Raw genomic sequence first — 18,257 nt, forward strand, 5'->3', positions numbered from 1 at the left:
TTCAATGTCAGGCTTTACCCCGCCTTTTGACTTAACCGAGTCCGAACTTATGGGCGAGTGGCACTGTCTCAGTATGCAGGCAAAAGCATGCAAATCGTCTGTTCCATCCGTCAAAGCGGAACGCATAGAGAAGGCGAGACTATTATCCGCTTGTGATGGAATGTGCGTTTATACTGCATGCCCGTTAGCATTGTCAAAACGCGGCTTCTCCCCGGATCCGAATCATTGCCTAGGACGCTGTTTAGAATAATATCCACACAGCGAGACACGAGTTTTACTACACAAAGGTGTGCGATGAATAGAATCTGTCGCACTGTTCGGAGCCCCCGTAATGTCCTGGCACGACTGACTACTGACGTGCATGCATGATTCCAGACCAGGGCATACCATGTGACAGGGTATTCAGAGCATTTCTACAGGAGTGCCCAGAAAAAAGCAGACAGCGTGCGTACTCTCCGAGGGGTCACGCTTGCCGGACAGCTCTATTCTGTTTTCATTTCGCGAACAATTAAAAGAACGTGTGAGATAAAAACGGTTCGGGCGTCTTTCTGCATTGGTCGCGTCCACGAAAGCACGATGGGTGTACATCCTGCGTTTGTCTAACGTCCCTGCAGAGGCAAATCTGTAAACGGTTCCCAGAAAGCATTTAATTTCCCAAAGCACTGGCCACAAATAGGCCTGAAACATGAAGAGTCACCTCGACCCCAAAACGACGACTCCCGTCACCAGTTCTGTACATGCCATTCCACCGGATATCAACCCGACCTGTGAGAAATTAAAAAGGAACGGCTGTCGGACAGTTTGCCGTTGTGAAGATCGTTCTATGGAACCACGAAAACATGAGCGACCCAGCAGACCCGAAGACGATAAAAAATGTCCAGAAAACAATGCAGCTCACTGTGTCTTGTCTAGTCCCAGACTCTGGAAACTGATATTACTAGATGCGTGCGACTGCTTAGAAGAAAACGGGCCCCGGTTTCGCTCCGCGGCACTTCTGTTGCCTTTTCGCTGCCTCGTACTGTTGACTGGGCGGCAGCCACTCGCAGTGCTCGCGGCAATAGAAGTCCGGTAACCTAAGTCAGACCTGGCTGTCGTAGGAAAGACGGAATGAAAATCCGAAAGTCTACCAAAAGAAACTAGATAAATTTCATCAACACTATGATCCTCCCACTTTGACAAGAATCTTCCCGACTCAACAGCTGCAGAACTTCCGTATTTGTGTGGATCTGAGCGACATCTGTTTGCGCTGCCCTGGCAAAGGGGTGTATCTGTAGAAAGATGGAAATCTCCTGGCTGTGGCGAACCAAGAAAGGTATAAGCATTGTTTTGCCGCTGAATACAGCGACAACGCCTGGCGTTTACTCCGAGGCCCTGTGCACTCTCTTGGGGGTGGCATGTGCGTAATCTCGTGTATGTTTCTCTCCCTTTTTTGGTTCACCCGCCGGCTGTACATATTTTCGCGTTTCCCCGCCGCGCCGCCTTTTGCCCGACAAGACGTTCGGCTGTCCAACGAAGTGCTACTGCCTCGTCAACTTATTCGAACACTGCAGTTCAAACTATCCACCTCTCAGTGCGCTGGGAGGGGCGGAAAAGTCAGAGGCAATCCCCGCAGTCGTGCGTCGCTGTCTCTCTCCATCCTTCGCGATGCTTCCTCGTGCAACGCTATCTCCTCTCCCTGCTGCTCCTGTAAGATGTCCATCGCAGCTCGCAAGTCGATTTCCTCCACGTAGGAAACTCGATTCTCTTGGCTGATGTGAAAGAGAGCGTCCGCAGGCGACAGCAGCTCCGGCCTGACACACACGAGTTCACGTAAGGACGAAGGCAGAGAGCAGACTGGAGAACGGAAACAGAAATCAAAAACGCGTCAAAACCGAAACAAGACGAGGAACGACGCAAAAAGACAGAGCAACGGAAACAGACGAGCTTCTCCCGCCGCAAACCGCCCACATCAAGCACCACAGAAGCCCCTGGAACCCGCTGATCTGGCAGTCGAGAAGTGACAACGAGGCAAGAGAAACAGAGAAACAACCTGAAATGTAAACGGGGATCACGACTTGTATACTCGAGGCATACGGTTGAGGAGTTGACATTGGGGAATCCAAACTCGTAATCTCAGATAGTCCTCCAGGTTTTCCATGATTCGTTCTGATAAACGTCTCCATCGGCGCGCACCGACTGAAGGCCCAAATGCTCCTGTGACTACCAATCTACATCCACGTCGGATTCCGAACGCATCGACTGTTCATCTTAAAGTGCTTTTATCTTAGGAAAGTCACCACAAACGCGACAATTCGCAACTGCCTTCGGAGGGGTCTCGGCGCCTGTTTCGAAAGTGGCTAAGCGCAAGCTGGGGGCCGCGACGAGACAAAACAATTCTTGGTTACTGACGAAACCGGTGTTTGCTGCTACACTTTAAGACTGTGTGTCCTGTTTCTGACGACAGCGTGTGACCGGCGGGAAACGCGCTTTGCAGAGCGAGCATTTCGGTCAAAGACCACAGATATGCCTTACCTGAAGGTAGTGAGAATCACCTGAGAAATCCTTCGACTGGCCGTCTGGGCCAACGCCTGGGCCGCCGCGCGCCGATGATTTTCATCAAGGGCAGCGTCCACTTCGTCGAGGAGAAGGACGCCCCCCGGGGTCTCCTTCACTTCTTCGCCAGCAGAAAACTCGGCCGACGGAGAACTCGACAAACAGCACGAGACGCGCTGGAGAGCCAGAAGCAGTGCGAGCGAAACCAGCGACTTCTGCCCACCTGAGAGGAGCTCGCGAGACAAACAACAACACAGGGGGCTAAAAGACAGCAGTTCCTCTTTCGCCTCCCAAAATCGGCATGCCTGCGCAACGGCCTCTGAGAAACAGGACGCATGCGCAGTTGCCTCTCTCGCGACATCTCATACTGATATATATATATATATATATACCACGAACGACGCGTGTGTACCTAGAGGCGATCCTTGCATGCACTGACACGCAATACATATATACATGAGTATGTATATGAAGCAGCGGCGACTTCTGATAAAGTGTACCTTCGATGTATCCCGACCAACTGGCGTAGAACGTATTTTTGTGGACAGAGAGTCCTGTGTGCTGGAACCGTCTCGACGTTTCACGCTCACCTGATAGTTGATTCATGCCGTGTGTCCTCCCGTCTTTGTCCTTCCTGTTTTCGCCGCCTGTCGAGTTCAGAAGAGCCAGCTGGTGATTTGCTCTGTCTGCGCCGCCTCGTGTGGAGGCAGTCAAGGCGCCCGCGTCGGAGAACGCCGCCCGGATGTCAACTCCAATGAGAGAGGCGCCGCCGTCGTCTCCCTCTTTTCCTTCTTCTCCGCCTGCCTTGGCCTCTTCGTGCTCCATCTCGAAACGCTTGTCTCGGCTTGCTTGTCCCCTGGCTTTCGCGTCCAGCGAGTTGCTTCTGTGTCGGGTCTTCTCGTCGCGGCCCTTTGCGCACTGCACGGCGTCATCGTCAAAGCACCCGTGAGCGTTGTCCGGCAGGAGCGAATGCTGGAGAATCTGCAGAAAAAACGCGAAGCCAGAAAGGCCGAGCAGTCTTCGATTGCGGAGGAGCAACAGAAGCAGAGAACAAAGGCATGACAGACGAAGCGAAAGGCGGCAAGCAGGCGACGGCAGAGAACGGGGATCGCCTCCACCACCTGATCTACGTGGGGTACGGGAGAGAAGACGGCGAAGTGAGGATGACAGCAAAAGAGCCATGGGGCAAGACACACAAAAACACAAACAGAACGAGGAGGAACCGGGTGGGCAAGACCGACAGGAGAGGAGCAGAGGCAGCAGATGCATTCCAGTTTGAACGTCTGGAAGCCAGGTTTTCTGGCTACTTTCGCGCATGCTTGTGTGCCTGTTCCCTTTCACGAGTCCCCGACCTGGTCTCTTCTCCCTGTCGCCTGTTTCGGAGACTTCCTCTCCTCGCCCTGCCTCATTTTTTTCCTTGGGATGCTTACCATTTCCGCGCGTCCACCAGGGACCAGCGTCGCAAAGATCTTTTGAAATTCTTCGTTCACGCGATCGAAGGACGCGAGGACGGCCTTCTTCTTCCTTCTCACCAAAATCTTAAGTTGCTCTCGAATCGCCTCTTGTGTGCCCTTCTGTCGGCTCTCGCGCTGCTGCAGATCCATGAAGTCATCTACGAAAGAACGGCAGCGGGAGGAAACGCGAGGAGCAGACAAAAGATAGCCCAGCGGCAGCTAAGGAACAGCAACTCCAGGTGCACAGTCCTCTTCCTGTCTCATCCGACGCACGCAGTGAGGTGAACATATACGAGGGACTTGGCAGGTATTACTGGATTTCGACAAAGGACACAAGGACATCACCATTCTAGAGCATTTTCACGGTGTGCGATTCTTCAATCACGGTAGGAAAATGAGAACAATAAGTCGACTGGAGCGAGAAGCAACTGCCTGGACAGGGGATCCAGCGAACTGTGCTCCCATCATCGAGGCTCACAATACACGTCCCCAGGTATGCAGTGCAATCAGAAACAAACGACTGAAGCGAAATACAAAACAGCAAAGGTGTGGGAACACACGTTTTTGCCATACGGGAGCGAACCAGTCGCCGGAGACATCGGAGGTCAAGAATACGCAAAAAGGATGGATTTCCCCGAAAAGAAGCGGACACAACCACAACCAAAGGAAAAGCGACACGCACATTTCTCATTGCGTAGAAGTCTTCGATCCAAACCCCCTTGGAAAAAGAGCGAATCCACAGTCCTGCCTGAGAGACGATGACTCCCAGCAGGATAGGACAGGTCACACGAGCCTCTGAGGAGTGACAGGACACCCCACTCAACCGGCTGAGATATCCACGCGCGCATGATGTGCGGTTTCCTTCTCTCTTTCGAAACTGCTCCTTCCCCCCCGCTGAAACGGTCTGGGTCAGGATTCTTCAAAACGGCTGTCTGGAAAGAAAGACTGGGAGACTTGCCGTCGCGCCTACCTTGGAGATTTGAGAACTGTTCCACTGCGCGCCTGTTGACGTGCGAGTACCCCTCCAGTTTCTGAAAAGCGACAGCAGCGAAAGGCAGGGGACAACGGACTGGCAGTCCCTGACACACGCGAAACACAGGTGACCAGTGGAAGACGCGCCAGGCAACTCAAGTCCAAGAAAGGTGAAGAAGCGCTAGCGGCTGAAAAGAAGCGAAGGAGACACGAGGAAACGATCGTCACGCACGAGACGGACAGACCGACAAGGGAAGCGTCCATCTTTCGACATTCGCAAGACAAGGAAGAGTGAAAGGAAAAAGAGTCCCGGGGCCGAGACGAACAGTGCACTTCAAACAGAAGGCAAATGCAGCCGGGAAGTGAGCGTCTAATATAGAGTCGGCTGTTTTATGAAACACCATGCACTTTCGGACTCCTACGCTTTCGTGGATCCGGTAAAGAAAGACTCTCAAGATCTAAAACTCCTTTTCTCTCAAGAGTCAGACACCAATTCCACAAGAAAGACAAGAAGACAAAAGCTGCCAGGCAGAATAAAACCTATGGGGAGCCATCAATCGGTTCTCCAGCAGAAACGCCACCATGTGTAGCCTTCGGTTCTTCCAGGCTCTGGGTGCTTTTCCTGCACACCTGGAACCTGTTGAGTAACTGGACGAACGCACTGGCCGCCTCGTATTTTGTCGATGTCTCAAGGATCATACTCGTTTCTTCTTTCGTGCTGAAGTACGAGAATCCTCGCCTCATTCATAGTTCAGCGGTCACTGCTTCCTTTCGTCCTTTTTTCACCTACCTTCTTTACGGCGCCGAGCTTCACTGCGAGCTCGCGGGAACTGAGAAGCCTCAACTGCGAGACGTCTGGCGCCGCCGCGGCTGCCGCCCCAGTGGCCGCCAACAGCGTCTCTGCGTCGTCCTTCGCGCGCCTGGAAAAACAAATTCGCTGAGAAGTCGCCGCAGGTTTTCTTAAGAAAGGCGCGCACGCAGCCGTATAATGATGTCTCTCGAGGCGTCCCTCAAAAACACATCAGTATTTCAACATACGCCAGGACACAGACACGCATACATATATATATATATATATATATATATATATATATATATTATATACAGAAAGAGAGACAGGAAGGGGAGCGAAAGAGAGATAAAGATACATATACATATTCATATATATATATTATATATACAGAGAGAGAGACAGGAAGGGGAGCGAAAGAGAGATAAAGATACATATACATATTCATATATATATATTATATATACAGAGAGAGAGACAGGAAGGGGAGCGAAAGAGAGAGAGAGATACATATATATATATATATATATATTATATATATATATATATATATGAATACGTGTGTAGACGTAGATAGATGCAAACATAGATAGAGCTGTATCAGCAAGTGTATGTAAAGGTATGATGAGCATGCGTGTTTACGGAGAATCACAAGCACGTTTGTTGAGAACCCAGTTGGGTTGCAGGTGAATACGTTGAAAAGCGACTCGCGAAACTCCCAAAACGAGAGTCTCTGTGAACGTATGCTTTGTGCATGCACGAATCCACTTTCAAAAGGCGTTGGCTCCTCACTGGGCACTCTCCGCCGCGCGCTTGCTGATTTGGAGAGTCTTGAGAGCATCTTCGATTTGTGCGACGATTCCCTGTCGTTGCTTTTCCGCGAGGTCCAGTTCGCCTTCCTTCTCTTCGAGCTCCTCCTTCACAAACGAAAACGAACAGAAGTCCCCATGCTTTATTGCTCTACTCTTTCGCTCTTCGTTGTCTGGGTGAAGTCTTTAAATCCTAGGAGCATGTGCTGTCTTTACATGGAAGAGACAAATCCCTCTATGCTCGCTTTTTTAATCCTCTCTGCTTCCTTGGCTTCTTCGGATCGCTGCGTTTCTTCGTTGAGGCTGCCTTGCTTATGTTTTCCTCTCTCTCTCTGCAAAGGCGCTATTGTCGACGTCAGAAGGCGAAACAAACAGCGATAACGACAAAGGTCTCCAACGGAGGTACCGAACGGAGACTGACAAGGGCAAGAAAAAAAACGACCGAGAAGAAAGACGTGTGAACAAGGAGACAGAGAAGAAAGAGGTAGAGAAGAAGGAGACAGAGAGATAGAAACAGGTAGCAACAGAGATGGAGTCAGAGAGATAAGGTGGAAAGCAAGAAGTAGAGAAGCGGGAGGAAGGTCGAGTGGTATAAAGGTAGGATTCAGATGGAAGGGGAAAAGAGAAGAAGGACCGGAAGATCGGCATGCTGGAGAGAAGAAGGAGCCTTAAGACACAAGTCTGTTTCCTACCTCCAACACGCGGAGGCGGCGCTCACACTTGCGGCTGACTTCCTCCTCCTGAGACAAAACATGGCGAGCCAAAGAAGCGAAAAACAGAGATTGCGACGCAACACGAATCCGACCGAAACTCCAAAAGGTGAAGCAGCGTCGGCGCAGAATCATGAGGACATTTTTGTCGGCATACGAGAGACAGAAGACATCCACGTGGATATCAGATGCTTCACACCATGATCCCACATATACACAAATATACATATATATATCTATATATGTATATGTATATATACGTATATATGCATATATATGTAAATACGTGTGTGTGAGTCCTGAGAGACACCATGCCGGAGTTCGCTGTTTGACGGAGGCAAGAGGAAGAAAAAGGACGTGCAGAAAGGGAAACGCGTAGGAGACAAGGACGAGGGAAATCCAGCGACCGCGGCCGAGCTCACTTGCAGCATGCGCCGGTTGACTGCAGCCAGCCGTTCCTCCACTTCTTGGCGTTTCTCGCGAGCCTCAGACCGGCGTCCACGCGCCTCTTCTCGCTCGAGCTGAGGCAGAAATCCAGAACAGAGACGCAACGCGTACTCCGAATTTAGAAGGTTCAGTGTCCCCTTTTTCGCAGAAGTCATTTCCGAAACGCAACTCGTCGCCAGCTTCCTCTGGGGACTCAAGACGACGCCTTGGACCACGACGTTCGATCCCCGGGTCTGCGCGAACTGAAATCCAGCTCTGGTGTTTGTGGCTAGTAACCAAGCAAACGTTGGAGTTCGTAAACAGAGACACTGAGAATCCAGACAAGTCGAACAACGCGTCCGCAGAATACACACACACACGCGAGAGAGAGAAAACGCGGACTACGAGGGAAGACAGGCGAAGACGCCGCAATATGGATGGAAAGCGGAACAAGGCCTCAACTGAAAAACGACAAGCTGAAAGGCGACCGACGACACTGGAGGAAGACAGAGCTGGCGATATGTGCAGCTGTACCCTCGCGGCTGCCAATCGTTTATCACCGCCTCATTCTCCAGGTGTCTTTTCAAAGACTAGGTTGGCTGCAACACAAAGATATCCAGTGAAAGAAAAGGAGACGAAACAGCCCACGCGACGCCGAAGCGCAGATCCAGGACCGCCCAACAACCCCTCGGAGGAAATGCCAAGCAAGTTGCGTTTCGGAGACATGAAGGACTATGAAAAACGGATCTGCCAGCATGAGAACCAAGAATCAACTTCGATGCACAGATGGACATCATGCATCCTCGACGTATTTGTCGAAGCCACGCTGTGGCGGGAGACAGGCGCTGGTGAGCGTACGATCGACAGGGTCTTTGCGACTTCGCTCCCGCCAACCTTTTTCTCGTTCGCAACTGGCTTCCTTGAATGCAAAACTCCTCACCCTCTCAACTTGTTTTCTTAGATGGAAATCAACTTCCGACGAAGCTTCCCGGACTTCGCGCTCTCTCTGTTCGGCCTCGTCTTTGAGCAAAGCCATCTCCTTCTCCATTGCACGAATTTCTCCAGGCAAACGTGTGGCGTCCTTCTCCTCCGACAACGAGAGACCTGCTGTGTCTGGCGAAACGTTTTCTCTTCTCAAACTAAAACGACAGAGACAGACAGACACCGTTCCAAGACAAAGGCTGTCGTCAATGCAGCGTAGATAGCGTCCTACATTTCCATCCTGGCACTGGTACCTCTTTAACGAGACGGTGACCGCTACTGCACGCACGAGGCGCTTCCGAAGTAGAGCTCCGCGCTAGAGGGGCTGTCCGTTTTTGGAGGACGACAGGCCTCAAATTACAAGGTTTTCGCTGCTTCTCAGAGGACCCGACGCAAAAGAAAACGCCTTTCGTCTCCTGTTCCGCTTTCGTTTCCTCGCTTTTTTCGCGTTTCTATGCCCGTTTCCTGCATCTCTCCACTTCCCGCGCAGGCCACACGGACGACGAGGGAGAGGCCTACGCATGCCTCAATTCAAAGCAAAAAGTGCAGAGAACCAAGTTCTCCATTGAATCGCAAATAACTTTCGTCCACGTGGAAAAGAGAGCGCGACACCTCACGGGCATGAACAGGGAGAAGCGAAAGAATAAACAGGCTCTGCAGCATGTGTGAGGAAGCAGTGCCGTCGGGCCAGTTCACAAGCGGAAAAAAAGTCTACAATTTCGCGAGTCTGTTTCTCTCGCGTTCCCACCGAACTCCTTGTTCCTTCACAACATGAAGTCTACGCTCTATCGGGCTTGTTGTCTCGGTCGATCTCTCGAAATCGGAGCCTCTCGTGATTTCGCGACGCTCTCGAACGAAGAATCTCTTTCTCTGTTACGCTGCTGAGGACGGTCTCCTTTGGTTCTTGACTGAGAATCCTCAAGTCTCACTTTTGAATGAGAGTCTTGATTCCATGCACGCGCTGGGTGGCCTGGCGAGCTCCTTCCTCGACTGCCGCGAGGAGGTCCATCGTGGCGCGAAGTCGACTGCGGCAGAGAAATCCAGAAAAAGCACAAAAATGCGGAAGTCAGAATTCGTTGACGTCTCTGCTGGCTTAAGCAGTCCAGCGCGGTGGTGGCTCACAGCTGTCATAAAAAATTGGGTTAAGGTCGAGCGGCGCCCAGAGATGGAAAAAGGCAGCTCGTGGCGAAAGTGCGACCTTTCCAAACGGGCAGGCTCACGCGTTCAGCGGTTTTTTGCTCGTGAATATGTGTGGACCGCGACTCGAGCAGTTCGTTGTAATTCTGATTCGGTGTCTCGCTCCGCTGCGCGTTTCTCTCGTTTCAGTCTTACTCCGTTCATCGCATTTTAGAATCTATTTGATACACTCGAAACGACAACTGTGTGCGGCAGGGAAGGTGCAATATCGACTGTGCCGCCGATGGCGGGTGGAGAGACAGAGGCCAGACAGGAGACGAGAAAGAAACGCTTTGTCTCCCGTGTGTCTTCTTTGTCTTCGCTTCGTTGTGGTTCTTCTGTTCGCTCGCCCTGTCCATCCTGGCAGCTGCTCGCTTCCGAGAAACATCTGAATCTGTACTCGAGTCTCCGTTTGAAATGGTGGAATCGAGTTATCTCAACAGACTTGGAATCCTACACTATACCGATCGAAGAAACTCGGTCTGACGTCAGCTCGCTGGTGTCTCCCGACAGTCCACACTCTGCACTGACGGGGGAAGGGGCAGGCACCTGGACGCCGGCCAGCCATCGCATCCCGAAACTGACGCTGAACGAGTGACGGAACAACCGCGAGTGGTGAACATCTACAACTCAAAAGCCTCACCCGTCGATCTGCTGCCTGCTCGCTACCGCCTCCTCCAGGTTCGCCTGGCACCGCGCCCGTGTCTCAGAGAGCAGCTGCTCCTTCTCGATGAAGGCGTCATGTCGCTGCAAGCATGCAGCAAGAACAGACAGTGAAGCATCACGAGTGGAGCAGAGCAGCAACTGTCGCAACGCGAACTGGCATTTGCGTGTGTCTTTTTCGACTGGCCTCGCCCTCAGTCTGCAGCGAAGGCGGCATGAGAAACATCGCAGGCCTCAAGAGACTGGCCAGTCCCGCTTCTCCTCTGCCAGAAGATTGATGACTTTGCTCTCGTTCAACGTAGAAGGCTCCCAGGCTGGACAACTCACTTCTCCCGGTGGTGTAAGCTACATCGGAAAACAGATCTAGAGTTGCTTTTTTCAAGAAAGAGAGTACACAAAGACGCCAGGTGGTGGCTGGGCGTTCCCAGGAGGCGACAGAACCCAAGCGCTCACGGATTCGACTTCTGCGAGTCTCTTTCGCTTCTCCTCGATTTGCTGTCCGAGCCTATCCAGCTGCTCTTGCCGCTGCCGCAAACTGCAGACGCACAGAACGTGTCTGCTCGAAAGTCGTCACTTCGAGAAAAATTGCAAGAGTAACAAAACCTTTTAGTGCCCGAGCTGCAACTGCGAGAGAAGCTTCCCACTCGTATTCCAAAGAGATACCAGAGCGAGATCCGCACACACATTTTTGGATCTCTGTGGCCTTGAGAAGCATGCGCATCCACCGCTTAATTGCAGCATATGTTCACTGGAACTGCACGGTGGGTTCCCGCCCCCTGGTTGAACGAAACACTGATGACGCTCGGCAAGGATTCGATACAGAAAACAACAAAAAAAAAGCAGAGGCGAGAAGACCCAGGGAAGACGAGAAACAGAAACGTATGCTTCCTTGCCTTCTCGCCACACCTGCGCACTGAGAAGTGACAACATAAGAAGTCACGCAACGCCTCGTTTCTTTGACAGTCTCTGCGTTGTTCTTCCTGACACTCCATTTTCCATTTTCCTCTTCCCTTCTTCTTCTGTTTCCTTCCGTCCATGTCCTTCCCCCTTTTCGGCCACAAATATGATTGAAGACTCGAGAACACAGCGACGAGGCGACGAAGCCGCAGCTGCCGATCTGGACTTTCTGTTCCGAGTCTCACTTCCGATAGGCCTGCAGTTTACCACAGGCCGGCTGCGCCCACAAGTCCCGGCTTTGCTGGTCTGCATGCGAAGAAAGGAAGGAAGGCATGACGCCGCCGCCGCGTACGACTCCAGAAGCGAAGCCCACATCGCCGTCCACAGTCACGCAGTCAAGCCCTGAAAACCGAAGGACAAGTCGCCGGAAAGAAAGGAAAGAAAAAGCGTCTCTCAGGACTTTTTTCGTGAGTCGCCTGCGGGCACACGCCGCAGGTTGTGCGCGCGCAAGGCTCCGGGGGCTTCTTTGTACGAGTCTGAGTGGACGAGGCGGCAGCAGAAAACGAAAACGGAGAGGTAAGTGGGGAGAACAGAGAGACGCAGAGGATTCATAGGAAGAGGAGGAGGAAACGAAGAAGAAGAAGAGGGAGACAGAGTCGACGGGGAAGACGATGCCAAGAAAAAGGGAGACGCCACGACGCGAACGTGGAGAGACGCGAGACAGGAGAGGAATCGAGACGGAGACGCAGAAGAAGCTGCCCGAATGGGGACGAAGTGGAGAGAGAGTATGGAGAGAGGCAAGAGAGAACAACAGCCTGTGGTTCTTTGTGACGGGGAACTGTCGCCGTTCTTGAAGAAGAATACACACGAGCGGCTGCACCTCCCCTTCACAGTCATAGTTTCCCCGACCCCACAACATTCTCAAGCGGACGTTTCGTTGGTCGTGATCGTACCTTTCTCATGGAGACTGGAAACCAAGCCGTCATCTGTCTGCGCGAGGGAAGGCACCAACATCGCTCGGCCCAGGACGCTCCGAATATAAGCCGACACCAACTCGACGCCGCTGTCTCCCTCCTGCTGTCCGTCCGCCGAGCTTGAGGCGGAATAAGAAAGCTGGACGTCCACACACTGGCAGAGGCACCAGAAACGACACAAGGGAAGCAAGTTAGACCGGGAGAGCGACGCAGACAAGAGGAGCCAGATGAACGCAAAAAAGAGTAAAAGGTGCAGGACGTAATAAACGGAGAAGAGAACAGAGGAGGCAAGAAGAAGCGAAGGGGAAGAGCGAAAAGAGAGGAAACAGGCGATGGGGAGAAGAAAGAAGAAAGTCGTGAATAAATTCTTTAGTGACGAAACACGTCGACACGGAGAACTGTGGGCTGTCAACCTGAAAGACGCGTTCTCTTTTGTTTGTCCATTCTTGTCTTTCTCTTGTTTTCAGTCTCTCTGTCTCCTCTACAAGCTGTTCTGTGTCCTCCCGCCTTGCGTTTCGTGACCCCTTTTCCTTCGCTTCGGCTTCTCCGCGCTGCTTCCGCCTCAGCCGTCCTCTCGCTTGAGTCTGCCGTGATCAGTAGGTTCTCGTTTCGCTCTTCAGTCTGCGTAGTCTCCTCTCTGCTCTCCTGTCCCTTTTCAAGCGTTCTGTTGCTCATCTGCTGCTGCTGCTCTGTGTGCGTTTGCTCATGCCTCAACTCGAAGACGTTGCTTCGTGCACACTCTCGGCTGTCCGCGCTCCTTGATTCCTCGACGCAAGCAGAACCGTCGTTCATCGGGACTAACGTTTAGACTCATCGAAGCAAGAAAATGGGCATTGAAAAGCTTCTGCAGCCACTGGCAAACCCTGTCTACGTTGTGTTGACTTGGTACGTTCTGCTCCCGCTTCCTCTCTGGTCGTTCTTTGCCTCCATGTAGCTCTTCAAGGTGACATGTAGACATGTCTGTCCAATCCTCGCTACGGCTCTCTCTTCGTATATCGTGTGCGAGTCGTATTTCTAGCGAACTATGCAGTGTCTGAAGGAGTGCCACAGATCCTTGCATCCCCCGTAAAAGTCTGTAGCTTTGCCTTTGCGCGTTGGCATCGCAGCTGTCTCTGTGTGCGTCCGCGAGTGGAGTGTGAGAGGTCCTTGTGCAGCGTTGAACGTACTTTTTTTCCCACAAACGACCGGGGCTCTGTTGGTCCTCCAGGAGCACCGGAAAGGGAACAGACCTTGAGGCCTCACCTCGACAAGCGGCATGCATTTGCCTTCTTCTGTGAGAGTGCGAATCCGCGTTCGGCGTGCTTTGTTGCGGCTCAGTTCTTCCTTTTCTCTCTGCAGCTCTGCTACCTCCTTGAGGGGGACGACGGTGATGCTGACATTCGGTTTTCCCTCCTGCACGCAGCCGCTCCGTTCGTCTCTTTTCGCCTCCTCCTCCCGGCTTCGGCGGCCAAGAACCGAGGACCCACACGCTCGCGTCTTTCGACTCTTCAGGTAGGACAAAAGATCTTCAGCCGCGCGAGCGTCAGGCACCAGGAACGCCGTCAGCGCATGCGCTCCAACTGCCTCAACTGCTCGGCGGTACTCCGGAGCGACCTGTGCGTTGAGACATCAAAAGCCAGCGAGGCGATCACAGAGATGGACCTGGAGATATGGGGAGACAGGCGAGCAGTGGTGTAATAAGTGACGACAGGAGGTACTGCAAGAATCTCTGCCATTCTGCGCCGAAAATCAATAAAAAATACTTCTTCCATGAAAAAATGGGATCTATCAATTGAAACAGATCGGTGAAGGAGCGTTCTACATCGAAGTGAAAAGCAAGAAACCTTGAATTAGAGTCAGTGTACCTTTATATGAAAAGTTCTTTGAACATTCTAACAGCTTTCCTTTCAGTCTGAACTACTGGTTAATATGCAAATGTTCACGTAGGTACTGATGCACGCACAGAGATACGCAAAGAGAGACACTGACAAAGGCAGTAATGTACCTACAGATCTACACTTTGAGATACGTAGATATCGATATGGAGAGATAGGGGAACTTACAGACCGAAATGAACAGATATGGGCAAGTAAAGCAGGAAGCCACACAGAGATACACGGAACGAAATGACTGGAACAAGCATCAAAAAGCAATTCAACTGAAGACGGATGCACACTCACCGAGGTGCGAACATCTACACAAAGGCACACGCACCTATACACGTATGCCTCTACATATATATATATATATAATATGCATGCGTCAGGTATTTATTAGGATAGTTTTTTTGAACCTTTGGACCTACGTGGATGAAATCGAGAAGCATGCCTGCTGGCATCTGCGTTTTTTCGCATTGCTTCTCCGGCGACGGAGTGTCGTCGCCGCTGGAGTTTCGAGGACGCTCAGGGGCCGTCGAAGACGTCTGCTTTTCCAACTTCTCTCGAGTTCGAGTTGACCAGCCTCTGCTGCGAGCAAAGTCGATTGCGGCGTGCAGGCCTTCGCGAACGTCCGTTCGCAGCTGCTGCCAAAAACGATCTGAAAGAGACGAGAAGTCCGACAGGAGCGCAGACCTCTCGAAGGACATCCTTCATGCACAGCTGCGCTAACAGCTGCTGCGTTGAAAAGCGGTGCCGGGTCCTCTTTTCTGCGTACGTTTTTAACATGCAGCGCCTTGCAGCAGCGACAAACGGGGGGACAGACGAGGCCGAAGCAGAAGGCTCGAAGAATCCACCGGTGACCCAAAGAAGCGAGACGCCCGCGCGAGAGAGAAAGGAGCAGAAGGCAAAGGCAAGCACGACACGAAAAAAGGAGACAACTCGCAGAAAAACGGAGTAGCACTCTGCATCTTTGAGGACAGGCGACGCGTTGTAGAGCGGGTGGGGAATCCTTTTTGTCATGATTTGTCGATTTTTTTCTTTAACAAACAGAGGAGCGCATTGGAAGCCGACAGACCACGCACCTTCCGCGCTTGCGAGGGCGTCCTTTGCCACAGTGTATTCTTGAAGCAACTCGCCTAGCTGAGCCTGGTGAACGCGAAGCTCCTCCAAAGCCTCCTCAAAAGCCTGAAAAAGCAACACACTCCTACTTCTCTCCCTTGAAAGAGGCCCTCTGTCCGCTGACGCTTCGTCGTCATCGTCGTAGATAGACAGATCGACGTATGCGTGTGTGCCTGTCTACATATCGAGCTGCAAACATGACGCTTCAGACAAACCACGAATTTCTGGTTCACCTTCTCATAGTTGGTGTGTATACAGGACGAGCGACATAGAGAGAGAAAGAGAGAGATGGAGACAGACATAGATACATGATTGCAGAGATATAACTATAGACACACATAGACAGCGGTAGACAGCGAGTGAGAGGCATTTTACGCCAGATTCCACTGCGTCCTCGAAGAAGTGTGTAGAGCTTTCCGTGGAGAATCTGAGTCCCCTTGTCGTCTTTGTTTCTGCTTTCGCATGCAGTTGCTCCGCGCCCACCTTGCTGAGGTCTCGTTGCGCCGCTTCTGTCTCCCTCAGTTCCTCGGCTGCTTTCGCCTGCCCGTGTTGGGAGGCCTCGCGGTCTGCTTCCAGTTCAGCTCTCTCCCGCGTAAGTGCCTCGATCTACAGAAAGAAGCGCGAAGCGAGAACGCGGGAAAGTTTCTTAGCTGCAAGGACGTTGGATCCGCTTAGTCAGAGGCATCGAGATAGCGGTAGGATGTCTTTCAGAAGCACCGTGTGCATGTGCTAGCGTTCAAGACCTCGCACAGTGGATTCCTTTGAGAAGTGAGAGAAGACAAGAAGGGTGTATCCTTTCGTTGTTCTCCTGTTTCTCCCGTGTAAACGAAGGCTGTGAAGAGATGAACGAGAGGCCTAAGTAGTAACTCCGTGGGGAGTCCTGTTCTCGGTTTGTCCCCTGTCGCAGTATTTCAAAGACGGACGCCCACTAAATAGATACAGGCAAGATGACAAGCATTACTAGAGTTATATATATGCGACAAAAAACATCACGAGTTTACATCGGTTGGTGCAGAATATCAAACCTACAACCAATTAACTGAGTGACAGGGCTCACAACTCACTCTTGCCCTGTACGGGGGTCGACGGGGACATGAACGGGATTTCGTCCTTGTTCCTTTCCTCACCTGAGCTGTCAGCGTCTTGATCATTTCTGTTTCCTCCTTTCTCAAGTGCTCGGCCTGCTTGATTTCGCGCTGCACATCTGCGTCGGAGCAACGCGGCGCTTCTTTTGCGCCTCCGGAAACCTCCTTCGATGTACTCTTCCGCGAGGAACTTCCACGCTGCATGTGACTGCGAGCAGCCAGGATGCCGCGCTTGCACTGCAGCGCCGTCAGCTGCTGTTGAGCCTGCAGAAAGGAGAGAAGAAACAAACGGAACGGCGAGACAGCGAAAAAACACAAACCATAAGGATGCAGGGATAAAGAAAGAGGAATGGCGAGAAAGGACAGGATGGTGGAAACACAAGACTGCCACACAAACAGCAGCCAGTAGGAGGCGAAACGGTTTACCTGCTGGAAGCGCTGCTGGAGCTCTTGATATTTTTTCTGTGTTTCATCGAGGGACGGGCGAAGTTCGTTTGCGAGTTTCATCTCTGAGAAATTCCAAAAACGAAAGAAAAAAACGTTTCTTTCATCTCTTTACTCTTCCTTTTCTACTCTTTCTTCTCTTCCTTTTCTTCTCTTCTCTTTCTTCTCTTCCTTCTCTTCGTGCTCTCGTATCTCCTCTCTCCTTCACCGTTTTTCCTCGCGGTTCACACACCGACAGTCGCCTGCCTGTTCATATTTCGATCGTTCTTTTTCCTCTCAAACGTTTCGCCTGGTCCCCCGCTTCGGCGCTCTGCGCTCTCCCACAACAGCGTCTCTCGCTCCTCTTCTTCTCTTCCCATCTGTCCTTGTCTCCTCCCCTTCGACTGTTGTCTCTCTTACACGCCCAGAAGCACCCAGGCTTCACCTCGCTCTCCAGCTCTCCTATCGCTTCTATCGGTCGTGTGTCTTTCATTCGCCGTCTGTTGCGTTTTCGTTTGTCTGTCGGCTGTCACCTCTGTCGCTTCAAGAAAACCAGTCCGTCTTCTGCAGCTGCGCCTGCTCGGTTCTAGCTCCCTTTGCCCGTTCTCCCTCTCTTTTGACATACCCGCTATCCGCAGTTTCTCCTTCAGGTCTCGGAGTTTTTCGTCGCGCTCTGCGTCACCTTGAATCTCTGCTTCCTCCTTCTTCTCCCACAGGTTCGCCTCGAGTCGGAGCTTCTCCTCTTCCGCCCTGAGCTCCGTCTGAACGTTCGCAGCCTCGTCGCGCAACGCCGTTTGCCGGGATACCTGCGTCTTGAGCAGCTCCCGCTGCTTCTCCAGGTCCTCCCGCAGACTCTCGGCGCCCTCCAGCCGCTCCTCCAGAGACTCGATTCGCGTCGTCTGCTCCGCGCATGCACGCGCATGCGTCTCCAAATAACTCGCAGCCTCGCGCCAAGCCAGTTCTGCAGAGACCAAAGTGGAACAGCGATCGTGAGGAACGGGAACAGGCGAAGCGAAGAGGCGAAGAGAAGAGGCGAAGCGAAGAGGCGAAGAGAAGAGATGTGGAGAAGAGAGGAGGAGGTGAAATGAAGAGAACGAGGAACAAGAAAGAAACAGTGGAAGAGGAGAGGAGAAGAGAGCAAGGGTGGCGACCAGCACAAGTGAAGAGGAGGGAAGAGATGAAGGGGAGCGAACCGATGAAGAGGCAAGACGCGATGACGAGCAGAGAAGCGGTGACGAGGAGAGAAGAGATGAAGAAGAGAGATCAAGAGAACAAGGAAAGCGAACAACCGACGGGGAGAAGAGAGGAAAGTGATCGGCACAGCGAGCCTGGAGAAGTAGCCGGGTCGCACGAAGAGTCCCCCAAGAGAGAAAGGAAGCGACGATGAGAA

At 52.1% G+C, this 18,257-nt stretch overlaps 1 protein-coding gene across 1 annotated transcript in view; it reads right to left on the reverse strand.

Moving 5' to 3' along the window:
• Positions 1-595: 595 nt before the first annotated feature.
• TGME49_306310 (RecF/RecN/SMC N terminal domain-containing protein) overlaps positions 596-18,257 on the reverse strand; it is a 22,923-nt gene continuing 5,261 nt past the window's right edge. Inside the window, exons 7-28 of the mRNA XM_018782476.1 lie at positions 17,493-17,828; positions 16,871-16,953; positions 16,487-16,708; positions 15,843-15,965; positions 15,323-15,425; positions 14,669-14,898; positions 13,627-13,977; positions 12,364-12,538; positions 11,656-11,812; positions 10,967-11,048; positions 10,494-10,597; positions 9,604-9,699; positions 8,634-8,832; positions 7,690-7,788; positions 7,250-7,297; positions 6,541-6,665; positions 5,749-5,878; positions 4,957-5,017; positions 3,963-4,144; positions 3,123-3,513; positions 2,512-2,755; positions 596-1,790 (exon numbers count right to left, since the gene is read on the reverse strand). Of these exons, the coding sequence (XP_018636166.1) occupies positions 1,568-1,790; positions 2,512-2,755; positions 3,123-3,513; positions 3,963-4,144; positions 4,957-5,017; positions 5,749-5,878; positions 6,541-6,665; positions 7,250-7,297; positions 7,690-7,788; positions 8,634-8,832; positions 9,604-9,699; positions 10,494-10,597; positions 10,967-11,048; positions 11,656-11,812; positions 12,364-12,538; positions 13,627-13,977; positions 14,669-14,898; positions 15,323-15,425; positions 15,843-15,965; positions 16,487-16,708; positions 16,871-16,953; positions 17,493-17,828 (3,764 nt within the window). The 3' untranslated portion in view covers positions 596-1,567. The remainder of the gene's footprint in view (positions 1,791-2,511; positions 2,756-3,122; positions 3,514-3,962; positions 4,145-4,956; positions 5,018-5,748; positions 5,879-6,540; positions 6,666-7,249; positions 7,298-7,689; positions 7,789-8,633; positions 8,833-9,603; positions 9,700-10,493; positions 10,598-10,966; positions 11,049-11,655; positions 11,813-12,363; positions 12,539-13,626; positions 13,978-14,668; positions 14,899-15,322; positions 15,426-15,842; positions 15,966-16,486; positions 16,709-16,870; positions 16,954-17,492; positions 17,829-18,257) is intronic.

Source organism: Toxoplasma gondii, chromosome IX (assembly GCF_000006565.2).
Source record: "Toxoplasma gondii ME49 chromosome IX, whole genome shotgun sequence".
Lineage (NCBI taxonomy): Eukaryota > Apicomplexa > Conoidasida > Eucoccidiorida > Sarcocystidae > Toxoplasma > Toxoplasma gondii.